Source organism: Tauraco erythrolophus, chromosome 15, assembly GCF_009769465.1.
Source record: "Tauraco erythrolophus isolate bTauEry1 chromosome 15, bTauEry1.pri, whole genome shotgun sequence".
NCBI classification, from domain to species: Eukaryota; Metazoa; Chordata; class Aves; order Musophagiformes; family Musophagidae; genus Tauraco; species Tauraco erythrolophus.
The window spans coordinates 11078396-11103121 of NC_141479.1; the positions used below are offsets into that span (position 1 = coordinate 11078396).

General features: G+C 35.1%; 1 protein-coding gene across 1 annotated transcript in view; it reads left to right on the top strand.

Moving 5' to 3' along the window:
* The first annotated feature begins 1054 nt into the window (after positions 1-1054).
* The window catches only part of DPY19L3 (dpy-19 like C-mannosyltransferase 3), a 34072-nt gene continuing 10400 nt past the window's right edge, over positions 1055-24726 (top strand). Inside the window, exons 1-14 of the mRNA XM_009989497.2 lie at positions 1055-1166; positions 2658-2791; positions 9841-9931; positions 10788-10909; positions 11110-11255; positions 12938-13061; positions 13847-13981; positions 15654-15785; positions 16887-16988; positions 17806-17879; positions 18122-18280; positions 19797-19919; positions 20279-20390; positions 20955-21011. Coding sequence (XP_009987799.2) covers positions 1061-1166; positions 2658-2791; positions 9841-9931; positions 10788-10909; positions 11110-11255; positions 12938-13061; positions 13847-13981; positions 15654-15785; positions 16887-16988; positions 17806-17879; positions 18122-18280; positions 19797-19919; positions 20279-20390; positions 20955-21011 — 1617 coding nt within the window. The 5' untranslated portion in view covers positions 1055-1060. The remainder of the gene's footprint in view (positions 1167-2657; positions 2792-9840; positions 9932-10787; positions 10910-11109; positions 11256-12937; positions 13062-13846; positions 13982-15653; positions 15786-16886; positions 16989-17805; positions 17880-18121; positions 18281-19796; positions 19920-20278; positions 20391-20954; positions 21012-24726) is intronic.

Here is a 24726-nt window from a genome sequence, read left to right on the forward strand (position 1 = left end):
GGCGCCCGCCGAGGCTCTCCCTGCGTGTGCCGGGCGAACTTCCCTTCGGCGTTGGCGAGAGCTGGGGGAGGCTGGCGGCGCACAGGTGGAGCGCGGTTATGGTGGCCATCGTGCCCGCGCCAGTTAATTGTCAGGTTTTCGACACACCGGCTGTTAACAGCAGCTGCGATACATGCTCGCAAGGTTCCTTCCACGTGTTTTCCCAGGCGCGAGGGAAGGAGATGCGGCGAATCCGCCGCGAAAGCTGCAGAAGGAAGTTGCGCGGTTGTGGCACGTTTCCGAAAGCACCGCCGTTACCGGTCAGGTGTAACACGAGCATCAGTGTCCGCGCTCCGGGAATGGGAGCGGATTTCTGCCTTCACGGTGGGACGTCACTGATTTTTCAAACGTAGACTGGCAGATGGAAGCAGTTTTGTGTACAGACCACGCTCATGGAGCAGAGCACACCTGGAAATTGGCAGGGGAATGGCTAGCTGCCCTTCTTTTTTGCCTTTTTTGCAATGTTCTTAGATTTTAGGGTGCTTTGATAGTGTAAAACATCATGGATTTTTTTTTAATGCTGTCTCTCTGCTTTTTATAGCACATGTTCTTTGGTATCATTTTTACATTTTATGGCCCCCTTTTTCAGGATTTCCTGAAAGCCAAAATTTAAACAGCTAGCTTTCTATTTTAGGTGGCCAACTAAAATACCCTAAAAGGAGTAATTTTTCTCTGAAGGGCTTACGTTTTTTTCAAAGAAGTGGAGTCTGGTGTGCATTTTGAGTAAAGGGCCAAAGGTGAAGACAGTGGAAGTAATGACTTGTTCTGAAAACCTGGTCAAGAGTATATAAAACAGGGAACTTAAGTCTTTTTTTGCACTCGAGTTGTAAAAATTTAAAAAATCTTGCATTTTTGTAAGATACACTTCAACTGCAGTATAGTTCTGCAAGTCAAAGTTTCTGATGGCAGTAAAATAGGTTCTGTTTCCAGATATTAAGTGAATGTTTGGGTGGGAAGGTGCATTGCTTGTATGTGTCCGTTTAGGAGTCAGACTGAAGAATAATGATTTAAAGTGGCTGAGATGATGACAACTGTAAGACAGAGAAAGGTTGGAAAAGGCACGGAAGCAGATGAAGATCAGCCTTCAGAGGAGAAGAATGTGAAGCCTGATGGGAAAATTCTGTCTGGTGGGTAATGAAAAGGATTGTAACGTTATGGCTTTTTACTAGTGTTTAGCTTTTGGTTTCTATTCGAAGCACAGGTTAGAGCTAGGCATGTACTAAATACGTTTTCATACCTGAGTATCACCAAACTTAATTGGATGAGACAGGGCATACAGACAGGCTACATGTCAATCTCATCTCTATTTTAAAATCCTGATTTAAATTGGTGAGAACACTTTTTTCAATTTAGTGTCAGTGACACACTATCAGATTTCATATAGCCATTGTAGATTCTTAAAGGAATACCAGTTCAAATCATTGGTAACATAAAAAGATTTGAAGACCTCTGATGAGTTGTACTTAAATATAAACAGATTGCACATGAAATCTGAATTTAACTGCAAACTCTTGCTTTTGACTACAGGACAACTAACTAGTAATGTAAGAGAGAGACATTAAGTGTCTTAACTTTTGAGCATCTGTTTAAGTAATGAAATAATGACATTTTTGCTTGGAATTAAAACTTTAAAATTGGCAAAGTTTGTTGAGTTCGAGTTTTTTTAAATAATTTATTTTAAGGAATGGTTTGATCTAACTTCCAAATGTTTCTTTATATGCAATTTGGGTAGGTGACAGGAAAGTTACATTGTTGTTTCCACACAAGTACACTTAGGCTAAATACAAAATAGGAAAGTGATCATAGTTCTCATCCAGCCCAGCCTTCAGTTCTGTTGAATGGCATATTTGGTGCTCATTATGTAGATGTCACACATGGCATGAAATAGCCATTTCAAAGATATAATTCCAGGTCACTAAGACCCATATTAAGCCTTATACCAAGATGAAAAAAAAAAACAAACCTGAAAAAAACAGGAACGTAAGCGTACATTAAATTGATTGAGCTACCTCAAAACAAAACCTTTTATTCCCATCATTCCATCTACAATCTTATTCAGATGTCAACAGGAGGTCATCTGCAAGTCAAAGCATGACACCGTTATCAAAGGCTGCTTTGGCCACTGTTCGGTCTCTTTGCGGGTATTTACTGAGACTTCTGAACGTTCAGTGTTGTTTTTTCACAAAACCCAAGTAAACTGCCAGAAAACAGGCAGCCATTTTAAGACCTTTGAAGAAGATTTTAATTTCTTTGTGATCTAACAGTCATCCTGTATCACCTTAATTGCAAAAGATGCCCTGGAGGATATTCCAATTTAGATTTACAAATCAGATACGGTGTTTATCTAGATTTGTATAGGATCATGGTGTTCTTAAACTATAACTACATTTACCCATTAAGGCACACCTTAATTCACTTTGCATGTAAATAAAATACTCTTGAGTTTCCTATATGAGAAAACACAAAACACATCTCCATAAAGGCCTCTGAAAACCAAGTGTCCTGTTACCTACAGAATGTAAATTGTACTAGCACAGGCAATGTATAAATGAGTTTCCAAAATTCCTTTAAGTTTAATTATGTTTCGCAATTACAGAGTGAAATATTTTTCTTCCAAGATCATACAGGTAGAAAGCTGTGGAACATACTCTCAATAACTGTTGGTGGAATTGTTGCCATCTCTCTTGGACTTCTTACTTCTGTTTATGTTGCTACACTTCATGAAAATGACCTGTGGTTTTCCAATATTAAGGTAACAGTCATTTTCATAGTTTCATCAGTGCTTTCATAGAGCATCGATATGAGTGTTAGTCGAAATTTCATTTATTTATGTATTTGTCTCATAACTTGCTCAAAGAGTATTTAATTTTTAAAAATTTAACTTTAAAAAAGCTGTGCTTCATTTCCCACCGCTTTTTAAATACTTGATCATTTCTATAAATATCTTTCCTCAATTTTTTCTAAAGGCATTGCTACACAGCCCCTGCCTGAGTTGTATCTATGGTTCTTCCAACCATTGATCATTATCTAGAATAGAATTTCAACAATCAACTATATGTTCCTCTGTAATGATCTGTCTTATCCAAACCCAAACAGTTAAAATAAACAATATACAAAATCCTAGCATACAGTTCTTTAATTGTATTTCTACTGTCATCTCGTAATGCAGTTTAGGCACAGTCTCTTACTATTCAATACTAATTGTATATAATGTTATCTTAAATGTGCAAACCTCAAAACATATTTCGGAAATTCACCAGTGTAAAACCAGCATCTACACTGTAGGAGAATTTTCATTCCCAAGATCCAGGACTGAATAATTTTTTCCTAGAATCATTGAATGGAAAATAATGCAGCTGTACACGTATCTAAATTTAACCAGGGAAAAGAAAGAGGTGAGTCATTTTCCTTTTAGGTGCCTAAAATTCACTCTGTTAGGTCTACGTATTGCGTTATTCAAAGAGTACGTACATTTAATTGGAATACTTGCGTTGCAATATGTCTTTCCTATGCTACATGCTCTTCCTGTCCAAGAACCATTTACATACCCATGATAAAAATAGTTGGCACTTACTGAAACAATTGCTGTTGTGTTACACATGTAATACGGTTTTGTACCCAGTCATCTTTCTTTGAATATATAGATAGATTGTGTGTATATTGAAGGTACACCTTTGGTTTGCCTTTTCCTTCCAAAAGCAAGTATTGATTAATTCCACAGGTATTGTATATTTTGAAGTACAAACAGGCATGGACTTGTGGCAATGTATGAACATAACAGATAGAGCATTTTTATTCTGTTGAACTGATACAAAGGGACACAAAGTTCGCTAAAAGACGCAGCTCTGTAGTTGCAATTAAGTTGCCCCCAATGGATGAAATGCTCGTTTTATTTTATAATTATTGTTTTCATTTTAAGTACACTAGAATGCCATTAGATATCAAAACTGAAATACAGCCCTATAGATATTTTTAGTCTGGATTCTGTTGTCTCTGTAGCTCTCGTTTCATCCTAAGGAGTTGATATGATAACTAGTAACATTGGAACATGACCAATTTCAGCCAATTTGGTGGAAAGATTCTAAAAAGCATTAAGTTCATCTACCAGCAGGTTAAAGGAGAAAGAGATGCTGATGTTCTCTGATCTCACATTATACCTTCTTCAGTAAGATGTTAACTCTGCCAGATAATGCATGTGGCTACAGTGCTAATTTTAAACTGTCAACAACAGGAAAAGCTTTAATGAGATTTCACATATTGTTAGAGATAAAATAACCAGTATTAGAGATAACATAACACAGAGCCAAAAGTGATCAGGCTTCTTACATGCTCCTGCTTTTTGGAGGTCTGTGTTCAGCAAGTGTATACTGTTTGTGTTTTGCATGTGCAAACTCTAAACTTAATCTTGTTTCTCAGGATATCTTCCCAAATAGAAGGCTGTCGCTCTAACTTAGTTGATCAGACGAATGCAATTTATTTTGTAAACACTTATGCCCCAAGCGAGTTCAAAGGTACTTTTAAAGATTCGTTGTCAAATTACTTGTTACAGCTTGAGACCAAACAGGTGGCATCCCCTGCAGTTTATTTGCAAATACAAAGAAGACTGGAGATAAGTCAAGTCTGATAAAATTTTCTGCAGTTGTCTGCCAAGTCAGACTCTGCCTGTGCTTTCACTTTGATTAACACAAAGCTTTCTAAGGTTTTATTGTTAACTTAGATATAGTCTACATGAGTTTTCTTAGCAGTATCTATATCAGAGCATTTTGTGGCTATAAGTGAGACTAGCAAGATAAGAAATCTGAAGTGTGTATTTTGATACACTTTCTCTTAACTAAGCAGAGAAAGAATACATTCAAATATATGTGGATGAGATCAAGTTTAAACAAAACACTGGTTTATGAGTAGTATAGGAAGAGAAGACTGCATATGAAGAGCCTGTGAAATTTCCTGTGAAGCTGAGACAGGAAGGCTCATCCTAACATCTGTAAAAGAGCATATAGACATCTCTGTGCCTATATGTGTGCATGGACATTGTAGTGTCTCTAGATGTATGTACATGTTTTCCAGTATTTCTGAATTGGCTAATCGTATAATTACAGCACATACCATATACTAATAAAAGACAAGAACAAAATACACTATGGAACAGTCTGAGATCCCCTAAAGTTATGTTGAAAATAAATGAAAAATTTGCTTTTTTCTCTAACAGTTCATAGTTTGGCCAAAGCATACATTTTTGCATATATTAACTGAACTTCCTAGAAAGTTGGAAAGAGTAAGTTTTGTTTTAATGTGTACCTCAGCCCTAATTCTCAGAAGGGAGGACTGACACACGATTATTGCATGCCATAACAAAGTCCAGAGTTTATTCTGTTTTATTTTATTTTTATTAAACATTACATTTAGAAGAAAGGGAAACAATACTAATACACATTCAGTCTTTCATTAACCCATCTTGCCTGTGAAACGTAGTAATGCATTACCACTGCTCTGCAACATGGAAAAGAAAATAAATTCTAGATCAATTATATTTTCATACATTTTAAATTAGTAACTTCAGTCACTCTGAAGTGGCTGTGAACAGTGAACATTTGGGGTTTTTATGTTACTGAACTCTAGTAAAAATTATATGACAACATATTATCCCCCTGAACTTTTTTCCTTCTTCCAATAAGCTACAAAGAGTCAGATGATAAGAATTCATACACAAAAGGGTATGTATGGCTACTAAATGAATACAGTGAAATGTAATGAGAGACTCCTTTTCTCATTTTTTCTTTTATGTGAAGGTACACCTCTCTTTGTACCTCAGTAGGAGGAGGTCTGCAGTGTTTATCTGATGCTTTTGCACAAAACTAGACAGAGGAGTTTACATACACCATTTAGGTACAAAATGTGGAATTACTGTTCTGAAGACCTCATTGATATATGAACATAATGATTGCTGAGTTACAAAATCATGCAGTTTGTCAATTGTATTCAACCCTAAAAATTGAAAGAAAGAAGAGTTCATTATGCAAAGTCATGATTCTTAATTTCTAAGTAATTGAATTTACAACTTGCACATACACTTGTAGTGATTGCCTTTCTGTAATTTCAATTGCAGTTCATACAAAGCCGGTTCTGTTTTCGGTGTCTTCCAGCAGTGGTTCACCCAACTACAAAAACTTCTGTGGTCGTTATTTTGTTTTTAACATGGGTTTCACAAGTGCTTTGATTTCAGCTGCTGCAGCATGTGTGAATCTTGTTCTTATTTCCTAATAAATATGCCAGCTACTGTAAATGTGCTATGGCCATTGGAGAGAGACGTAATATTATTTCTTTATCAGAAAAACTGAAAATGTAGATCTCGAGGAGTGGTTTATGCTATGAAAGAGGTACATGATTGGGTTGGTTGTTTGTTTTATCCCAAGACCTCCTGGAAGACCTACGAAAATAAAGGAGGATGCAGAATACTATGTCACATAGTCAGAAGCTGTGTTTGTGTACATTTCCAGTAGGGGTCACAGAAGGTTGTAATCACTCATCTTGACCAAACAATTGTGAAGAAAAAAAGTTTGAATCTCTTCTCTATGCATTAAAACGACAAAGATCTCTGTTTATGATGGTGAAAGCCGAAACAGGTTTCTTAGCCAAAAATCCTTTCTCAGTTTTCTGAAAACTTTCTGTCACTACACATATAAAATAGCTAGTCTGTTATCAGTGATTTTTCAACAGCAGTTTAGTGACTGCTCCTCAAGTATAGTATCTTTTGGGAACAGGATCTACAATGAAAATAACAAAATGAGGGGTGCAGGGGGAGAATTTTATCACCTCTCCTGTCTGCTGTTGTATTGCTTGTTCAAGTGCAAACTGAAGAAACCTTGAACAGGAATGAGCCACGGCCACATAGCAAATTAATACTGTAACACAAACAGGTAAACTCCAGAGCTTTGATCTGTTTTTCATCCCTTCTGAGTAAGCATTTAGACTACTATCATTGAATTTACCTTTAATAAAATTGTTGCTTAGAAGAGGTCTGGAATAAAAATACCACATTTGAATCTTTGAGACATGCAGGATAACAATCCTGGGATTCTTCCTCTGAAGTCCTTTTATTTTCCCTTTTTACACTTTGAATATAAAAGAAATATGAAAAAAAGTGGGGAAATGGATAGCCAGCTAATTAGAGCTCTACAAAGTGAATGTGTAAGCTATAAAGAGGAGGGCAGTCCAGTACTTTGGTGGTACTTTTCCAAAGAAGTACCTGTTGAGCAGTTATAGGTACTTTTACTCTGGATCAAAAGTCTGATCTGGGTAGGAACCATGCCATTTTAACATATGAGCATAAGGTTAACCAGCCAAGAGACCATATACAAGGATTAAATACATTTGCTGAAGGCATGATTTGCAACCTGGAACATTGATAACAGCTATCTGTATTGAGTTTCTAATTGTATGGTTGAGACAATTTTCAAATCTTTCTGATCTTAAATTGAGAAACTAAAAAATATTTTCAATTACACAAATTGTGCTTTAGCTTTGTCGAAAGAAGAAAAGTAATTGGAGCTTTGCTTATGCTCTTTATAGAAAAGCCTTTAAAGTAAAACTCAACTCAGACTTTGGCTGCTTGCTCAATATTCTGGATGTCTTGGTTAAGGAGTTTGATTAAACCTAAGCTCTAGAATTTTGCACTGCCTTTGAGAGGAAGTCCTTTGTATTTTGTTTGGAATGCTTAATATTATTAGGATACCATTGCGTAAATTGAAATCATATGCAATTCTTTGAGTATCCTGGAGGATAGTGTTATTTTTTTCTTATTTGGAGCAGTGGTAGCTTCTTTGTTAAATACTCACAAATTGAATATACAGAAATATAAACATGTGCTCACAGGGTTTACCCATAAGTCTGTATGGTTTTATTGACATGGAATACTAGGAAAAGTATAAATTGCTATGGAACTGGAAAAGTCTTGTGAGTGAATAAACCAGATGTTATCTTAGCATGAAACAGATGTAAAACTCACTAGTGTTTGTCTCATAAAGTATAGCATTTGGTTGAATACAGCTGGTGCCAGGATTACAGATTAATCATATTTGAATGCATTTTTGCTAATTAGATCCCCCTCTGTGACTAGTCTCTCCCCCTTAATAAATTCCAAATGTTAACATTCCTTCTTTTTTCTTTTTTTTTTTTATGAACACTTAGAATCAGCCGCTTTTTGGAATTAGAACACATTTCAGTAGTGACAAATTTGAAACTAGAGCTCATTCAAAATCCACCATTCTCATTTTGCTAAGTGTGTGGCTTTTAGTACTTAGTGCCAATGTCAGTTACTTCTGCTGGTATTATTATGATTTGTATGTCGTAGAGCAGCTGGAGAGTTTAATTGTGAACTTACTTTGAATCAGATGTGGTTTTATCTGTTGATTTTACTCAAACCAGAACTAATATTGGTTTAGTTTGCCAACAGTTGACTTCAATAAAACACGTGTTTTGAGATAAGATTCTGTACTGGGCAGGAGGGAGGAACATGATTTTTTATCTAGCTTTATGTTAGCTCTGAAATAGTATTGATTCTGTTCCAGCAAGAGAAATGGGACTGTATAAGAAAGATGAAAGTCTTGGGATGCTGTGCAAGGTTACATTAACCAGAACGGCATTCATAAAAATCTCAGAAAACAGTAACATTCTGTTATTACAGTAGTGTTCTTTACAAATGAAAGCTGAATTAACAAGATTATCTGCAGAAATCTCACTTAAATTTCTTAATGACTTGCTTACACCACATATAAGAATCTCATTGGATTATCCAATCTGGGTATAAACCTTTTCTAATTTACTGCTTATGAGAGATTTGCTGGGATGTTTTTATATAAGCTACTAAAAGATCACTAATAATAAAACAATTTTGTATAGGATACTTGTTATTTCTCTTCAAATTGCTTGTTCATGCAGTCTTATTTTGTTTAGATGTGGTCACTCAAAGCTCTAAATTTGTTAAATTTCATTAGATCTTCACAACTAATGGGTTAACAAAAGGAGGTGAGTTCCAAAGCAAAGATCCTGTACTGAGAGTGTTTTCAAGGAGAGCTTTCATATCCCACTAGACTCCACCTGCTGCAATATCAACCAAGAAAGAGGCGTAGTTTGAAGTGTACCTAGTTTAAATAATTTGAACATTTTTAAATTAAAAATAATAATTTTACCTACACCTAAAACCAAGTAAAGAATCTCTTTTCCTTTAACCTATAAGTTAAGTGTGAGAGTGATGAACAGCTGGCTTCCTGCAAGAAACAGCATTTAACAAGTGGGCAGCAGCATTCCTTGCCAGCTGAAATCTTGGAGTGGCATTATGATGCAGTCCCAAGCATAGCATACGGAATTAATTGAGCCTTAAGGTGGCAAAGCCATGGAACACTGTGGAATATCTACATCTGGAAGAAAAGGTTAAATGCATGGAGCAAGCATATGCAGTTTTAAAGTCCAGCTGTTGGCCACTGCACCCATCTGGACATTGAATATTACAAAAAATACTAAAAGATTCACAGTGTTTCCAAACAGTATATCGGAATCACAAAAGGCATATACGTTTCCTCAGATAGCAGAGGCATTGACACCTCAGCCGTTTGCCTCTGACCCTGATTTTTCCATGTATTCTACCTTTATTTGAGCAAGTTGTATGGAATGCTTGAACCCGAAGACTTAAGCCACTGTATAGGTCAATTTCCCTGGTGCGGCAAGAATTTGAGTTGTGGGCAGCTTCGTACGATTGTGCAAAGCAAACGGAAAGTGAATTTACTGTTGAACTTCCACTTGCAGGAAGTTGAAAGAGAAATTTCATTCAGAACAGAGTGCGGACTTTATTATTCCTACTACAAAGAGATGATTCAGGCTGCTTCCATCCAGCAAGGTATTGTAAACTGTAAAGTAAGTTTTACTTCATGTTGGCAGCTGACTGTTTTTAATATTTTTTTCAAATATAGCTGAGAAGAAGGCATACCATAACTGTGAAAGATAGTGTAACAATTGTACTGGGGACAAATTTATTCCGTTCATATGCCAGGGAGCCACTGAGTTATGGACATAATAAATTTCACAATGACACATTGGTTTCTGTGCCACACCTTCACGTTCTGATGAAGGCAGTCACTTTGAGGGACAACTTTAATATCTGTTAAGGTTTCAGCCTTGCTGGTTTATTCGGTATATTACTTTCATTTTTATTCTTCTCTTGTTTAATTTGAATTATGAGCTATTTGTGGGAAGGGGCAATTTTTTTGCTGTGTGCCTGGGCAGTAAGTGACACAATGAGCAGCTTCCAAGGAAATCAGATACGATGATGGAGTTTTCTGTGACAGTCTCATGTTTTCTAGATACCTAACTATTGCTCCCTAGCAATTTTGCTTATACTACACTTTTGTCAATATTAACATCACCTGTGTTCAAAGTAGTGACGAGAATGGTTCTCAAGATCCAGTATGTACCACAGATTCTATGCTAGGAATGTAAGTGTTAAAATAAATGTTCTATACATTACTAAATATATAATACTTGAATTAGCACTCTGAGTCACATTCAAACCAGGGAAACTGAAGACCTCAGAAGGTCTTGTTGATTCAGAGGTAATGTGATCTGAATCCTTGACTCAAAGTTTGCAGTTTTTGATGAGAGATACTAAAATACCTTTGAAAAAGTTATTCACTGTTCAAATGAAGATGGAAGGGGAAAATGACAATCTCCTATTTCAATTTCTCTTTATCGTTAAGGTTTACATGGTTTAGTATATGACAATAAAACTGAATCTGTGAGGACAATTAACATACTTGAAAGAATGAATGTTTACCAGGAGGTGTTTCTCAGCATTCTGTATAGGATTCTTCCAATTCAGGTAGGCATTTATTTATGGCTTCAGATTGTAAGTGCATTATGAAGATTATGCAGTGAATCATAGCTCTCCTTTTTAGTTATTTTCTAATTAGAAATATTCCTGATACATTTTTAATTTGCAAAAGCAAAACCTAATTCATATTAAGTATAATCCCTCCCATGAGTGTTTTATGTCAACAACAGTATTCTTGTGTTTTACAGCAATACCTAGAGCCCGTTTATTTTTATATCTACACTTTGTTTGGACTTCAGGCAGTTTATGTCATTGCTCTGTATGTAACAAGCTGGCTTCTTAGTGGAACATGGCTTTCAGGGTTGTTGGCAGCTTGCTGGTACATTACGAACAGGTAAGTGAAATTAAACATTTGACCTTTCTAAAATTGTAGCTCATGTCGAAGGTAAGCCATTAAACCTTCAAATGCATGATTTATTAGACAAAAAATGAAACTATAAGGCCTGTCTCCAGGTTAGCCAGAAAATGGAAAAAAATGTTGCAATAGTACAAAATAATAAGAAAATAATTGGAAATGAGCTGACATTACTGGATCTTAAAGTTTAAAAAAGTTTGAGTAGAAAATTTTGGCTTAATTTGGTCTCTGAAAGTGGACTACATCTTCCAGATGTGTCTGGATCTCCAGATGATGTACCCTATCTTCTCCAGCCTAGGATCCCTTAGATGTTAAAGACACCTGCATATATATCCTTCAGGTCTCTTCTCACAGCCCCACACCCAACCTCCAGAGTTTCCTTCAACAACCTAAGATCATCAGAAGTTCAGCTTCTCTGTTCCTTTATTCCTGTAGACATCTCCTGCACTAAAACTCAGAAAAAAAAAAAAAAGATGATATTGAGGTGTTCTAGTGCTTCATCACTTGAAGGATTCTCAATTTGGAGAGAAAAATTAAAGAAGTTGCTTTAGGCCAGCATAAGCTGCTCGCATGAAGCTAAGACTGGTGGCATAGGCTGTTATAGATAACTTAATCAAGAAAATAAAAGTACAGTGGCAGTTCTGTCAAAACTTTGGTGTGTTAATCAGTGGCTGTAAAGAAGTTTGTCTGCAAGCATGTCTATTACAGAATAATAATTATAGGTATATAGTGGTAAAATGTTTCTTTCTCCTGAGATGAAAGTAACTAAAAACTACGTGCAATGTACAGTAGTTCACATGTTTATTTCATGAGGTCATCTTTTCCATTTACAGAATATTTGGAGCAGATTTGTTTTGTCTGCCTTTCTAATAATTCATGAACAATGGAAGCTTGTTATCCTTTATGCAAATAGAATAAGTACATGGAATTGATTTGGATAAAGACTTTCTGTCCAGATGAAGTATATCTGAGGCTACTGAGTATCTCCATTTAGACATTTTTTTCATCCAGCTAAGCATGCCTCAGATGTGTTGCTCATTTTCGTTTTTAGCAAACGTTTTTTTTTACACAAGAGAAAAAGGAATTCTTTTTTAATTTTCATTCAGGTTTTGTAAATTACTTCCCTTTGGGGAACTTTTACTAACTTCAGTCGTCTACTTTTTATGCTAGAACATTCAAAAATCAAAAAATAACCAGAAGTTCCTAACCAGTTCAGCAGTATTCAAATCCAATGCACTAGGATCACAGTGAAGAAACTGATACTTGTTTATTCTTGTATGTGCTTTTTGCAAACCAAAAACTGAAGTAAAATTACCTGTGGTGTGAAAACTCCACATGCTGGGTTTTGGGAGTGTTTTTGTTTTAAAGTCTGTTTGTTCTTTAAGTTACCCGAGCTGTGCTTCATAAGTAAGATTGAATCCATAGTTTAAGTGAAGCTAAAGTACAACATTTGAGGAATAGAAACAATGGAGGACTTGCAGAACCTTCATGATGGTGTTTTCTCAGAGCCAGGCATGTTGAAGGAAATAAGAGTATAGAGCCTCTGTTTTTATCAACAGGTGGTTAAAATGCCACAAAGATGCCTGTCATTGCAACCTCTGTGTCACCAAGTTGGTGTTTTAATTGTTTTAAATTTATGAAACTCCATTTGTTTTGTACAGAATAGATACTACAAGAGTAGAATTCACCATTCCTTTAAGAGAGAACTGGGCACTACCATTCTTTGCTGTTCAGATAGCAGCCATCACATACCTACTCAGAACTCATTTACAGCCTGTTCAAGAAGTGAGTATTTCTAACAAGTACAACACAGTAAAATTAGTATCAGAAAACTGTCTATAAAACTGAAGACAAAATACTCAATAAGAGTTTATAGCAGTAGGTATATGCACACACACAAATCACTTATAACATTGCAGACATTTATCAGATGAGCCTTCTGTTAGTTTAGATGTAGTTGAAATACAAGGGAATACATATGCTCAGCACTGAAAAAATAATAAAGATGGGCTCTAAAAAGGAGAAGACAACAGTACTGTGTGTTTAAGAAAACATGAGAGTAACACAAAGTGGGCAAGAAGAAAAGCTTATAAAGCACAAGGATTAAAGATTTCCTTTTAATTTCATTTGTTTTAAAAATTCAGGAGGCTGTCCTGATCTGCAAAAGTAAAAGAAATCTAGTGATACAGTTTCTTTGACAAACAGTTCTTAAGTTATTACTCCTCAATTTGTTCAAGTAACTGCTATTTAGAGCATAGTAAAACACATTGCATGTTAAATCTATGGGCTGAAACTATTGGAGATCTCACCATTTTCTTGCAAGTGGTATTACAGCGGTAAAATACAGGCACAAATATAAGAACCTGTAACTCTAAAACTTCATTATCCTCTAAGCAGTTATTGTGGTTAGAAAACTCATATTAATGTTTTAAAAATGGATTTAAAATAAAAACAAATTATGGTAGGGTTTGGTTGGTTTTGTTGGGGGAGGGTTGAGAGGTTTTTTGTTTGTTTTGGTTTTTAATGAAGGGAACTACAAAGCTAAATAAAACTTCTTTCCCTCCTTCCAGAGATTGACACTTACGGCTGTATTCATAGCAACATTTCTCTTTAGCCTGACTTGGCAATTTAATCAGTTTATGATGCTGATACAGGCACTGGCGTTATTCATACTGGACTGCTTTGACATGCTTCCCACAGCAAAGGTAAGATCATGTTTGGAAGTAACCAATTTTTTTCTCTTCTATCATAAAGCTAAGAGCTTTGGAGATATTTTACTAAGCAGTGGCCTGAATGCCCAAAGTAATATATATTATACACTCTGTTGCTTTGTGCTTTTAAGTAGTCAAGGTGTATATACTGCAAGTTAAAAATGAATAATCAAAGCACCACCATTTCTGATTTTTTTTAAGCTGATTTTGTTTCATTTTATATAATTCACTACTATTGTTTAGTTTTTGTCTAGTTTTGTTTATATACAGCTATGTTTTGACACTATTAAGGGATTGCTTTTAAATGCCATCATAAGAGTTGGTCTAATACCGCAGCTTAAGCATGTCCTCTGGAAGCGACCAGGAAAAAAAAAAGTGGCACAAGAAATCTTTGCCTGAGCTGAAGTCATAACAGTGAATGACTTTTGCCTCAAGTCTTGTGCATCCTTGTTTGAAAGTTAGGTATAGGCACTGTACCGCAAAGGGAAGGAAGAAGATTGCTCAAGAGAAGCAGTTTGCTTTTGTACATGGAAATTCATTACAAAATAACGACATTGTCACTGCTGTGTCTCTGAGCTGAATGAGCCAGAAAGTAAAACAAGTGTTACTCAGAAGACAAGGGATCAGTCTTAATCAAGAGAAATACACTGTAGAAGATGTAAACATTGACTTTGATGTCACTGTGAAATTCTACTGAGATGATTTTAGCCCTTGTAAAACAAGGGCTAAAATCATCTGTTACACAAGTGGAAAAAGATTCTAACTTTACTTTAAGTTACAGTAGGTTGAAGAGTAATTAATGTCAATTTCATTTTAAATTTGAAGCAGACTTGAATATTAGTGATTGTATTAATTTAACTGAAAATTAGTATGGTAGCTGCATATCAAAATTAATGTGGTTTATTTAACAGTTTCTAAACTTCATTATATCTGCAAATGTAAGCTGAAGTTAGCAATTAATGTGACTAATCAGCTACCTTAAAAATTGGCAAATTACCACTCTTATTCCATATTAATTTTCAAAAAACTGCTACTTAAAACTGTTGGAGTTTGTTGAGCCACTGCTGTATTTGTATTACACCACTGCTGTAACACAAGACTGAACTCAAGATCTTGCTGTCAGGTAAAATTTATGTTTTGGTACCACTGTATCAGAAAATCAGCTGTTTTTTCATGTTTGCATTCAGTTTAGCATTTGTAGTGGTTTAGCACAGCTCGAAAAGGACCGTACGAACCTAATATAAAAACGTTAGAGAAATCAGCTGATGTTTGATTGCTGAACTGCAATGAGCCATAACTCTTCAGTCATAAAGACATTAGAGAGGCTACAGAAACACTTCTTTGACTAAAGAAAATATAATACATCTTCCAAATATTAAGTAATTAATTAAGTAAAGTAATTAATTTCTCACTCTGCAGTTGTTTAACTTATCTGCTTTATTATAGCATCAGGCTTCCGTACATATAAAACAGGTATAAAATATTAACCTAACTAATTCAGGACATAATATAGAATAAATATAGTAGTGTCTCTAATGATTTAGTGCAAGATGATGATACATTTTTTGTAAAAGTAATTGATGTTGAAATAAATTATAAAACATTCAGAGAAAAGCAGCTATGACTCTAAAGTTTCATAGGCATAAAAATCTCATTATTGTTGCAGGTTGTGTGGCTGTATGTCATTCAGATTTCTGGATTACTGCTAGTCTGTGTCCTACAGTTCTTTAATTCTATGATTCTTGGATCATTACTCATAAGTTTTAATGCTTCTGTCTTGATAGCAAGAACAATCCAGGTAGGTACCGAAATATTTTTGTAGTACTAAAGAATGTGATATATATAGATAAATGAGTAATTTATATACATTATAATCTTAAATTACTAATTAGAGGAATTACTGTAGCATAAAGCGACAAAAACATTGCGTGACAAAATAATGAATTCAATTACACTAATTACAGCATAACCAAGCACATCAGACACCCTAATTCTGTGATTGCTATTAACATTTATGATTGTGCAAGCTGCATTTTTGGATCCTGCAAAAAATTTGCATAAATGGACTTTACACCTGTTTCAGCAGGGTTTGTCTTGTATTTATGGATCTGCCTCCAACAAAATATTCTATGAGAACTAGGCACATGTCAAATTCAGTTTACTGAAATCTATTGTTTCTTTCAAAGATTAAGATTTTCTTCCCTATGTTTACAGTTCTCTTTTTTCTGATCCTGGCATTGACAACAGCCTCTAATCCAGAATATATGAACTTACAGGGCCATTCCTGCTATCCGTCACTCATGACTTTTTAAAATCAGAACTGTGGTTTTTATAGGTAGACAGTGTCTGTACCTATTCCAAGTAGCCTGTGAACAGCCAAAGAACCATTCTCAGATGTGGAGCTTTGAACTGAAATATTGCTCTAAATCCTATCAACTGCCAGTTAGAGCCAGAAGACACCTTTGCCACGTTGAGGTGGAAGGTCTGACGAATAGATATTTCAAAAGGCACACAATGCTATTGAAATTAGGGGAATCTTGGAACACCACCACAGTTACACTGGGTGCCAGCAGTTGTATAAATGTAACGGGGCCACCTCTGAAGGAAGGCTGTTTGGCTAGTTACACAAGTCTGCCAGATCAATACACTGGAGAGTTCTTGTGATATTGTTCCTTCAGTTTTGTGGAAAAAATATATGTTTATTCTGGATACTTGGTTTTGTATACTTTTTTGCTTACATGAAGCTAAAACAAATTTGATCCTGATCAGGCACAGCAGATTTCAAATCGTCTGTGTTTCTTTTGTTCTAAATACTTTAAAAAAAGTGCTGAAACACTGCTGTTTTGTCCCAAATACGTACAAAAAAAGTACTGAAATACTAGTATTTTCTTCTTTCTAGAAAAACCTAAAGAAGGGTGGTTTGCTTAATAGGTTTGGGAAACTTATCCTCCATGTACTATTAGTCTTGTGCTTGACTCTCCTAATAAATAAGCTCATCAAGGTAAGCAAATAATTTTTAATATAGAAACATACAAAATGTATTACATTAAAAGCTATTTGTTAATCATCTACAGTAATATCTTTAAGTAAAAATTGCAGTGAGATTTCACTGCGTTTCAGAGACTGCATTTTAGAAATGAAAGATCATTTTGCTAATCTTTTTGCTATATAGATTTTAAAACATATTCTTAAAACTTCATGAATTAACACCAAATCATCTAATAAGTATTCATAATTTGAAGCTCACCTGTAATTTTATAACAAGTGCAGATTTATACTGCCCTCTGATTTGCTGAGCATTCTCAAAGTTTTTAATTGATTTTTCTTTTCAATGAATGCAGTTAAAAATCAATACTTGTTACTGAAGTGTTGTAGACCATACCATACTTTTATTTGCTGCTTGTGCAAAGAGATATCTGCAGACATTAGTGACAGTAACACTTTTTCTGCTTTTGAGTTTTAGTCTTTTCAAGAGATCTATATCAACGGGTTAAAGTTTAGTACACGTGGAAATTAAAAGTATCACAGTAAAACATGATAAGTCATTGAAATACAATTAAAACAAACTTGTCCTGGATAATCCTTTTCTGTAAATAAGAAACTAACACTAATAGATATTCTAAAAAGTAAGTAACTTGCTGTTTGGACCACAGGACCATAATTACAAACTGAATGCTTATTTGATTACAGAGCACTCTATCCCAGTAAGCCTGTGTTGCTTCACAGTTTCATTTAAATGATGAAAAAAATGTTTACTGTGTGAAGCTTAATTTTTTGATACTTGAAATATAATTTTCTCTCCTTTTCCCCCTTTGTAGAAAACTCTTAATCTTGAGTCAGATGAGCACATATTCAAATTCCTGAAAGCAAAATTTGGATTTGGAGCAACAAGGTATGATTGAGCTGCAATTTTTTTTTTTTTATTACTTCGTTAAGTGAACCTACAGGTTGTTGTTCATTTAAAATTTTGGTGATAAATCATGGTTTTTTACCTCGTGTTTATGTCATACATTTTCCTTCGTAATAATCTGCAAACTATGGCTTTATAATTGCTTGGGAAAAAAGGAAACTTTGGTCCTTTTTGATATCAAGTTATGAAACACATGATGACAAGGATTATTCTTTTTTCTTTAGAGATTTTGATGCTAACCTGTATCTTTGTGAAGAAGCTTTTGGTTTACTACCGTTAAATACTTTTTCAAGACTCTCGGATACATTACTTTTTTATGTCTACATATTTGTTCTCTTCCTTATGACAGTAGCAGCTGTAATTGTTGCCTTTCGGAACCTCAGGTAAAATACAATTTAAAAATAATTCACATTTTTATCAATTTTCTGTTCTTCAACAGGCTGGGGAACTGACAGTTGAATACAGCAGCATACAGTATTACTTTCCACAGGTACTAAGGAAACAGTAGAACCTCTAATAGATCAGGCAAAATAAAGTAACTTCCTATTAAAGCTAGAAACATAAAGGGTGTAATGAGACTCACCAAAGAAACATTCTTCCCTAGATTCCTTCAAGCTCTGTTGTTTGCTGCTGAATTTTTGCAGTATATGCAGGGTTGTTTGGTTGGGGTTTTTTGGGGGGAGGGGAAGCAGGGGAAGGATGTCTTTGTAGAAAACTGTTCTTTTCTTTAGTTCATCCCCTTTTCCCTGTGCAAAGCACTCCCAATCAGAGATTTCACTGGTGGTATCTTCAAACTGCCCAGAAATGAGCTAGGATAGTCTGTGCTGAACTTCCTGTCACCTGTGTGAAGAAGCAGGAGTGGTAGACTGCAACTGTGCATCACTGCTGCCACTTCCCGTAGCTAATTATAGGATTTGGAGGAATTTACAGAACACTAGAAGAAAATTAGTACTGAACTCCTATTTTGGAAAAAAAAAAAAAAAAAAGTAAATGGTTCATTATAGACCTCTCAGTTTTACATTTGCAACCTGGGCAAAAGTTGGAAGGGTATTATAAAATTTGATTAAGCAAAAACTCAGAGTGGCACGTAACTAATGCCGCTCATCATAGATTTTATGGAAAACAAGATAAAAGAGGGAGAGAGAGGAGCAGGGAGAGGATCTAAGACATTCTGATTCTGAAACTATATTACAAGAATTGTGAAGTCTCAGTGGTCTGTAAGGCATTTTGGTACTATTCAGCCTCTTAAAAAACTTACTGCATCAATCAATTTTAAAAACAAAAGACTCTGCAGCTCTTATTTTCTGTAATACTAAAGGTAATCCCAAACATTACTCAAATTTTTATCACTGCCCATTTATCACAATTATCCCCCACATGGAAAAATAAGGAAAAAGCCCACACATTTAAGCCGTTTGGGTTTTTTTGATCAGCCCTCCATGTACAGTCACAAGACTACTCACATCAAGCAATAACCAATCCTTTCAGCACTTCTTTTCCGTAAACTTACTTCAAATCTATGGCTTTAGTAGCATCCAGATATACCAGCACACCCCCACAAAACACAGTTAAGTTCTTTACTCTCATCAGAAGCTCTGTGAACCCTGTGGGAATAGCTACTTCAAGCAGTAAACCAAGCACGTCTTTCTGTTGACAATTTTGTCTTACTCTAAAACAGCTCATTTAAACCCACTGGATTTCCAAGAAAGCCAGGAATGAAAATAAATACCTGTTGCTGCACCAAGTTGGTGCTATCAGGCTTAATTATATCATAGATATTATAGAAGATTATGGACTGTAGTATTGCTCTTTAGCAATCACAAGGATTAAATGCTTTTTAAATTACTGACAACTATATGAAATACGTTACAGAACTTTTTATTTCTTCTGTTTAATTAGTGGTTCAAATCAAGTCCAGTTCGTGGAAAAAATGGAAGAATGCACAATAACACTGAAGCCTGATGCTGCTTACAACTTAATTCACACAGTTCTTTTTGGATGTCTGGCATTAAGCACAATGAGGTATACTTTTTTAGATACCAGTAAAGGCTTTTTTAGACAATTGAGTGTATTTTGCTAAGAGTGTAAAATATGCTGACCACAAACTGATAGGATCATGAACCTTCTTTCTCTCCCTGCTGCATTTCTGCTTGTGTACTGAGGCATTTCCCAAAATCCTGCCAGAAAGAATGTTTGGAAGTGTGGGAGCGGAGATGTCCTCAAGAGCACATAGCAAAGTGCGAAGTCAGTCTTTTACTCAGTTATTTCAGAGTCCTGAAAGTCCAAGAAAACTGTGTTCAGAATTTCTGTCACATAACTACTGTCATCAACAGAGCTCAGCAGAGCTCCTGATGTTCAGCAAAATCTTGTCTGTATTCCAGAATGAAGTACCTCTGGACATCCCACATGTGTGTATTTGCATCTTTTGGCCTGTGCAGTACGGAAGTATGGAAACTCATCCTGAAGTGTATTCATCTCTACACATCACAGAGGGTTAGCACTGTACTTACAGCATTTCATGAAATTTGTTTTTGCTCCATATCTAAACCAAATCAAGACTCAGAATTCTAAGACATCTGAAAGGGATATTGTTTGTAGTCCTCTTAAACTGGATATCTCTGAAGTACATTTGTTTAAATTTAAGTACAATGTATTTTCTAGTGGTTTATATATTAAACAATTCCGTTTGAATACACTAGATGGCAATATAGATGTGGCTATGAAAAATAACTGCAATTTTACTAAAAAAGTCTTAGCCTCCATATTAAGAAATCATCAGCGGTCTGAGAAGACCTTTATAGTCTGTTATACTGCATGATACAATGTTTTCCCCTTTGTAAAAGATAGATTTAAGTATATAGATACAAATCCATCATTTGTGGTGGGTCCGTAATAAGGGTTTTGCTTGAAAACAGAATCAGAATGTAGTCGTAAAATTCAAACTCTGTAAATTCCACCACATGATAAATATGTGAGATATCAATGCATTAAAAGTTGTCTATCCAAATAAATGCATCATCAGAATAACCAATTTTTTTTTTTTTCAATTTCTCTTAGACACATGTGATTAAGTATTCTGTACCAATAATTACATTACTATACATTTCATATAAGGTAAGAATTTTTTTTCTCAATGCTTTGACATTTTTTAGTTGCATGGAACATTTCTTTTCTCATAAAGGGATATCATTTTGTAAATAACCACTTAGAAGATTTGCAGCTGAATTTTAAAAATCAGGATACACTGCCAGAAATGCAAGTACCCTTATGCATATGTATGTAAAGGATCAGTTGGGCTCATTTCATCATAGATACAAATAGATTTGTTCAGATACAAGTGTTTGTCTGATCATATGTGTAAGTTACCAGGTGTGATTTACATGCATAATTTTATAGAACTGTAAGTTGTCTGTTTGTTTTTAATTAAGTTGCAGATGAGATGCAGATTCTTAAATTGTATAATGATTCATTGTAGGAGCAGAAATAATCCATAATGTTCTACACTGCTGTGCATCATCTCATATGTTTTGAAGTACAGAATTGTTAAAATAGTAAAGTACTGATGTTATCTTCAGTCAATTATGGTCAAATGTTTAAGTAAATATATAAAACGTATTTAAAATAATAACACATAAAAGATTATTAGTCTGTCAGTCTGTCATAGCGGTGACATTTAGAACATTAATTTAGTGGACATACTACTCTTTTAATCTATATTTGCGAAGACAAAAAATTCAGATGCTACTTTAACGGAGAAGTTATTTCTGCAATACTTAGTGTTAGATGAGAATATTTCAGTTAAATAATTACCCTCATTGAAACTCAAGGTGAATTTTGTTATTAAAGAGAGATTAGTAAAGCATAACAGTTAAGAAAGCAGCTAATAGAGTTCACTCTGGAAGTCTGTTCCCCCTTTAAAACAGTGAAACAAAAAGTCAAAAAAGACTGTAACGGTTTGTTTAATAAAGTTACACTGATGTATTCTACTTAAATTTTCTTATTATGCTAGAGGACTTTTTAGGATTTTTTTACATTGGATAACTGGTTAGGGAAGTCATTTACCATTTTCATCATCTCTGAAAATGATAGAAATAATGCCATTTCTTTTGACATGAGTGATGCCGAGAGCATGGCATTCTAATAGATAGTCTAATGTGACAGATCAACTAGGAATAATTTTCCTCCCACTCTTCATGAGCAGATGTGAAGTTCCTAAATCCTGTCAGATTCAATTCTGCAGTCAAGAGAAGCCACTGATTTTCATAGGCTTTAGATCAGTCATTAGTTGGGCTTGCTATGCCTGAAAAGCCTCATTTTTGTGTTTCTTCTAAATATAGGAAATAATTTTTATTGACATTAAAAATGCCATTTCTCAAAGTGCTCAGTGGGAATAAAGAAATACATCACCTCTCAGTATTTTTTTGTCATAAGTCAGTTCTTGCATTTCAGCTACCAGAGGAGTGGATATCTTTCTTTGTGTGTCTTTTTTGCAAAGCTGTAAGACTTAGTGAGTCTTCAGGAAAGAAGCCTGCCTGACAGACAGATAAAACCCTTCACCAGATTCCCTGGTAATGGTCAGAATAAAAATCCTTACAGAGATCAATCCAGAAAGCGTCCATTGCTTCTATGAGAATGTGTTTATGTACACTCTCTCTAAAACCTTTAGAAACAAACTGACAGTACAAGTAGATTTCCATAACAGAGACTACTTATCTTCTCTTTTCCAGGTAGGAATTTATCTGTTGGTGCACTGTGACTGCTCAGATTGCATGAGCAGCTTACAATTTCACCACAAAGTTTAACTGGTCATTATGGCGAGTTTTTTGAACTACTAGTGGGGTGATTTTGTATTTCATTCCCTGTTATGTTTGTCAGAATAACTATTCTTTAGTGCCATTCCTCAAAATAGGAGTTTTATGGGATTATTAACCTAAATCTGAATAAGCTAATGAAAGCCTCTTTTGAGGCATGTGGTTACTACAGTCCCAGATACATCAAGTGAACAATAATTTATTGAGATACAGGTGCAGCTACAATGCAAGCTATCTTTCAGATTTCAAGAACAGTATGTTTTGAGACATATAAGGCATCTATATTTCTGTTTACACAAGTCTTCTTCGTTAGTATAGCGCAAACATCTTTTAGATGAAGTGAAAGTGCTGAAGTATTTCCATGCATACTTTAGCTGTGCAGCAGATAACACAGGTATATAATACAGTACTAAATATTATTTGTTTCACTTCATGCTCTTTATAGCTAGATTTGAGCTATATCTGTGTCTGTTGCATTTAACTTCTCAACAGAATGCTACCCGTCAATTTCTGTTTGTGTTTCAGTCTTTCCTAATACCTTGTCATACTTAAAATTAGTTCCTGAGCTTCAGCAGTCTATACTACTTAGTTTTGCCAAATAATCTTGATTTTTCTTTGCTAGTAAACTATCCTTTCATATAATTTCCCTAACTGCATTTTATCCTCATCATGGCCAAGTCCGTTTGCTCCAAACATACACATTTATTGCAGCACATAGCACAACATAAACCAAGGATCTGAGCTGTCTTTGGCTGTGCTGAAGAGCTGCCTGTATGTACTGTGTGTATTTATCCTTTAAACCTGAAGTTTGTAAGCTTAACAGTCTGTAGAAGAAATGACAAAAGAAACGGTCAGGTTTATTTCTGTTCATAATATCTGATCCTGTTTCTTGAAGGAGATTTTTAATTTTCATTCTTAGGCCAACAGCAACTATAAATAACGTAGTAGTACTTGCTTTTCACTTAGATTGAGAGGCCAAAGAATTAGTGCTTATACTTTTTGATTATGTCCTTGTATTTGAAAAATACTGAACTCCCATCATCATCAGTGGACTGTTCAGCACCTCCAAGTTTGTGGCTGGCACAATTGTCTAACTTTGGACTTTCCAGCTAGAATGAAAGACAGGTTGTTTGTGGGGAAAAGCTGCAGACTTTCAAAAATCTCTGGGTTCTTATCAAGAGTATATCCTCAATACATATATTTGGGGACAATAACTATTAGTAAATCGAAGTACACTGAAAACCCAAAGCACACCGGACATTCAATAAGAAACTTAAAGCATTGTTATACTGGGTGACATCCGTGATCATGAGCCAGAGGGATAACAAATGTGAAAGAGAAAGCTGAAATCTTTCTACAATATAGAGAGTTGGGATAATGTTTTCAGTGAGAAAAGATTTAGTTTTAGTCCTGGAAGTTAAAAATTGTCTTACATCCACAAAGGAGCTACAGTTGTGGAAAAAAAAACCCAACGATTTTAGTGCCTAAATCTAAAAATTCATTTTCTTTCTGTACTCATGTCATCAAGTTCAGAGTTTATTATTTTGCTTATTTTTATAGATTCTAGGTCTTAGTGATATTTTTCAATGAGCAATTACATACCTTAGGGAAAATATTCCCCATTATCAGTTTAGAGTATGCCACCTTTCTATTTTCTTGGCTTTCTTTTCGGTTTTGATGCGAGTCAGCAATAACATTTCATATTACCTTTTCCTATGCAAGTGTTTTTTAAGCCTTTTGGCAATTACAAGTCCTTAACATTTTCCAGTCCAGAACAAAATCTCTGTATTGCTCATTTAAGCCAGTTGAGAACTGGCTTCTTTTCCTGAAGACTTTGACTCCAGAGACCAACATGCTACAAGTTGGAAACTCTTTTACATACCACTATTATTCTGAACAGTTTGTTACATCCCCCTTTACTTAGCTAAAGAATCTGATACACTCCATCTATTCCTTTCATCCATTCCTTGTGTCACAGTACACTTTTTCTCAATCTGCCATATACTTGACTTACAAGA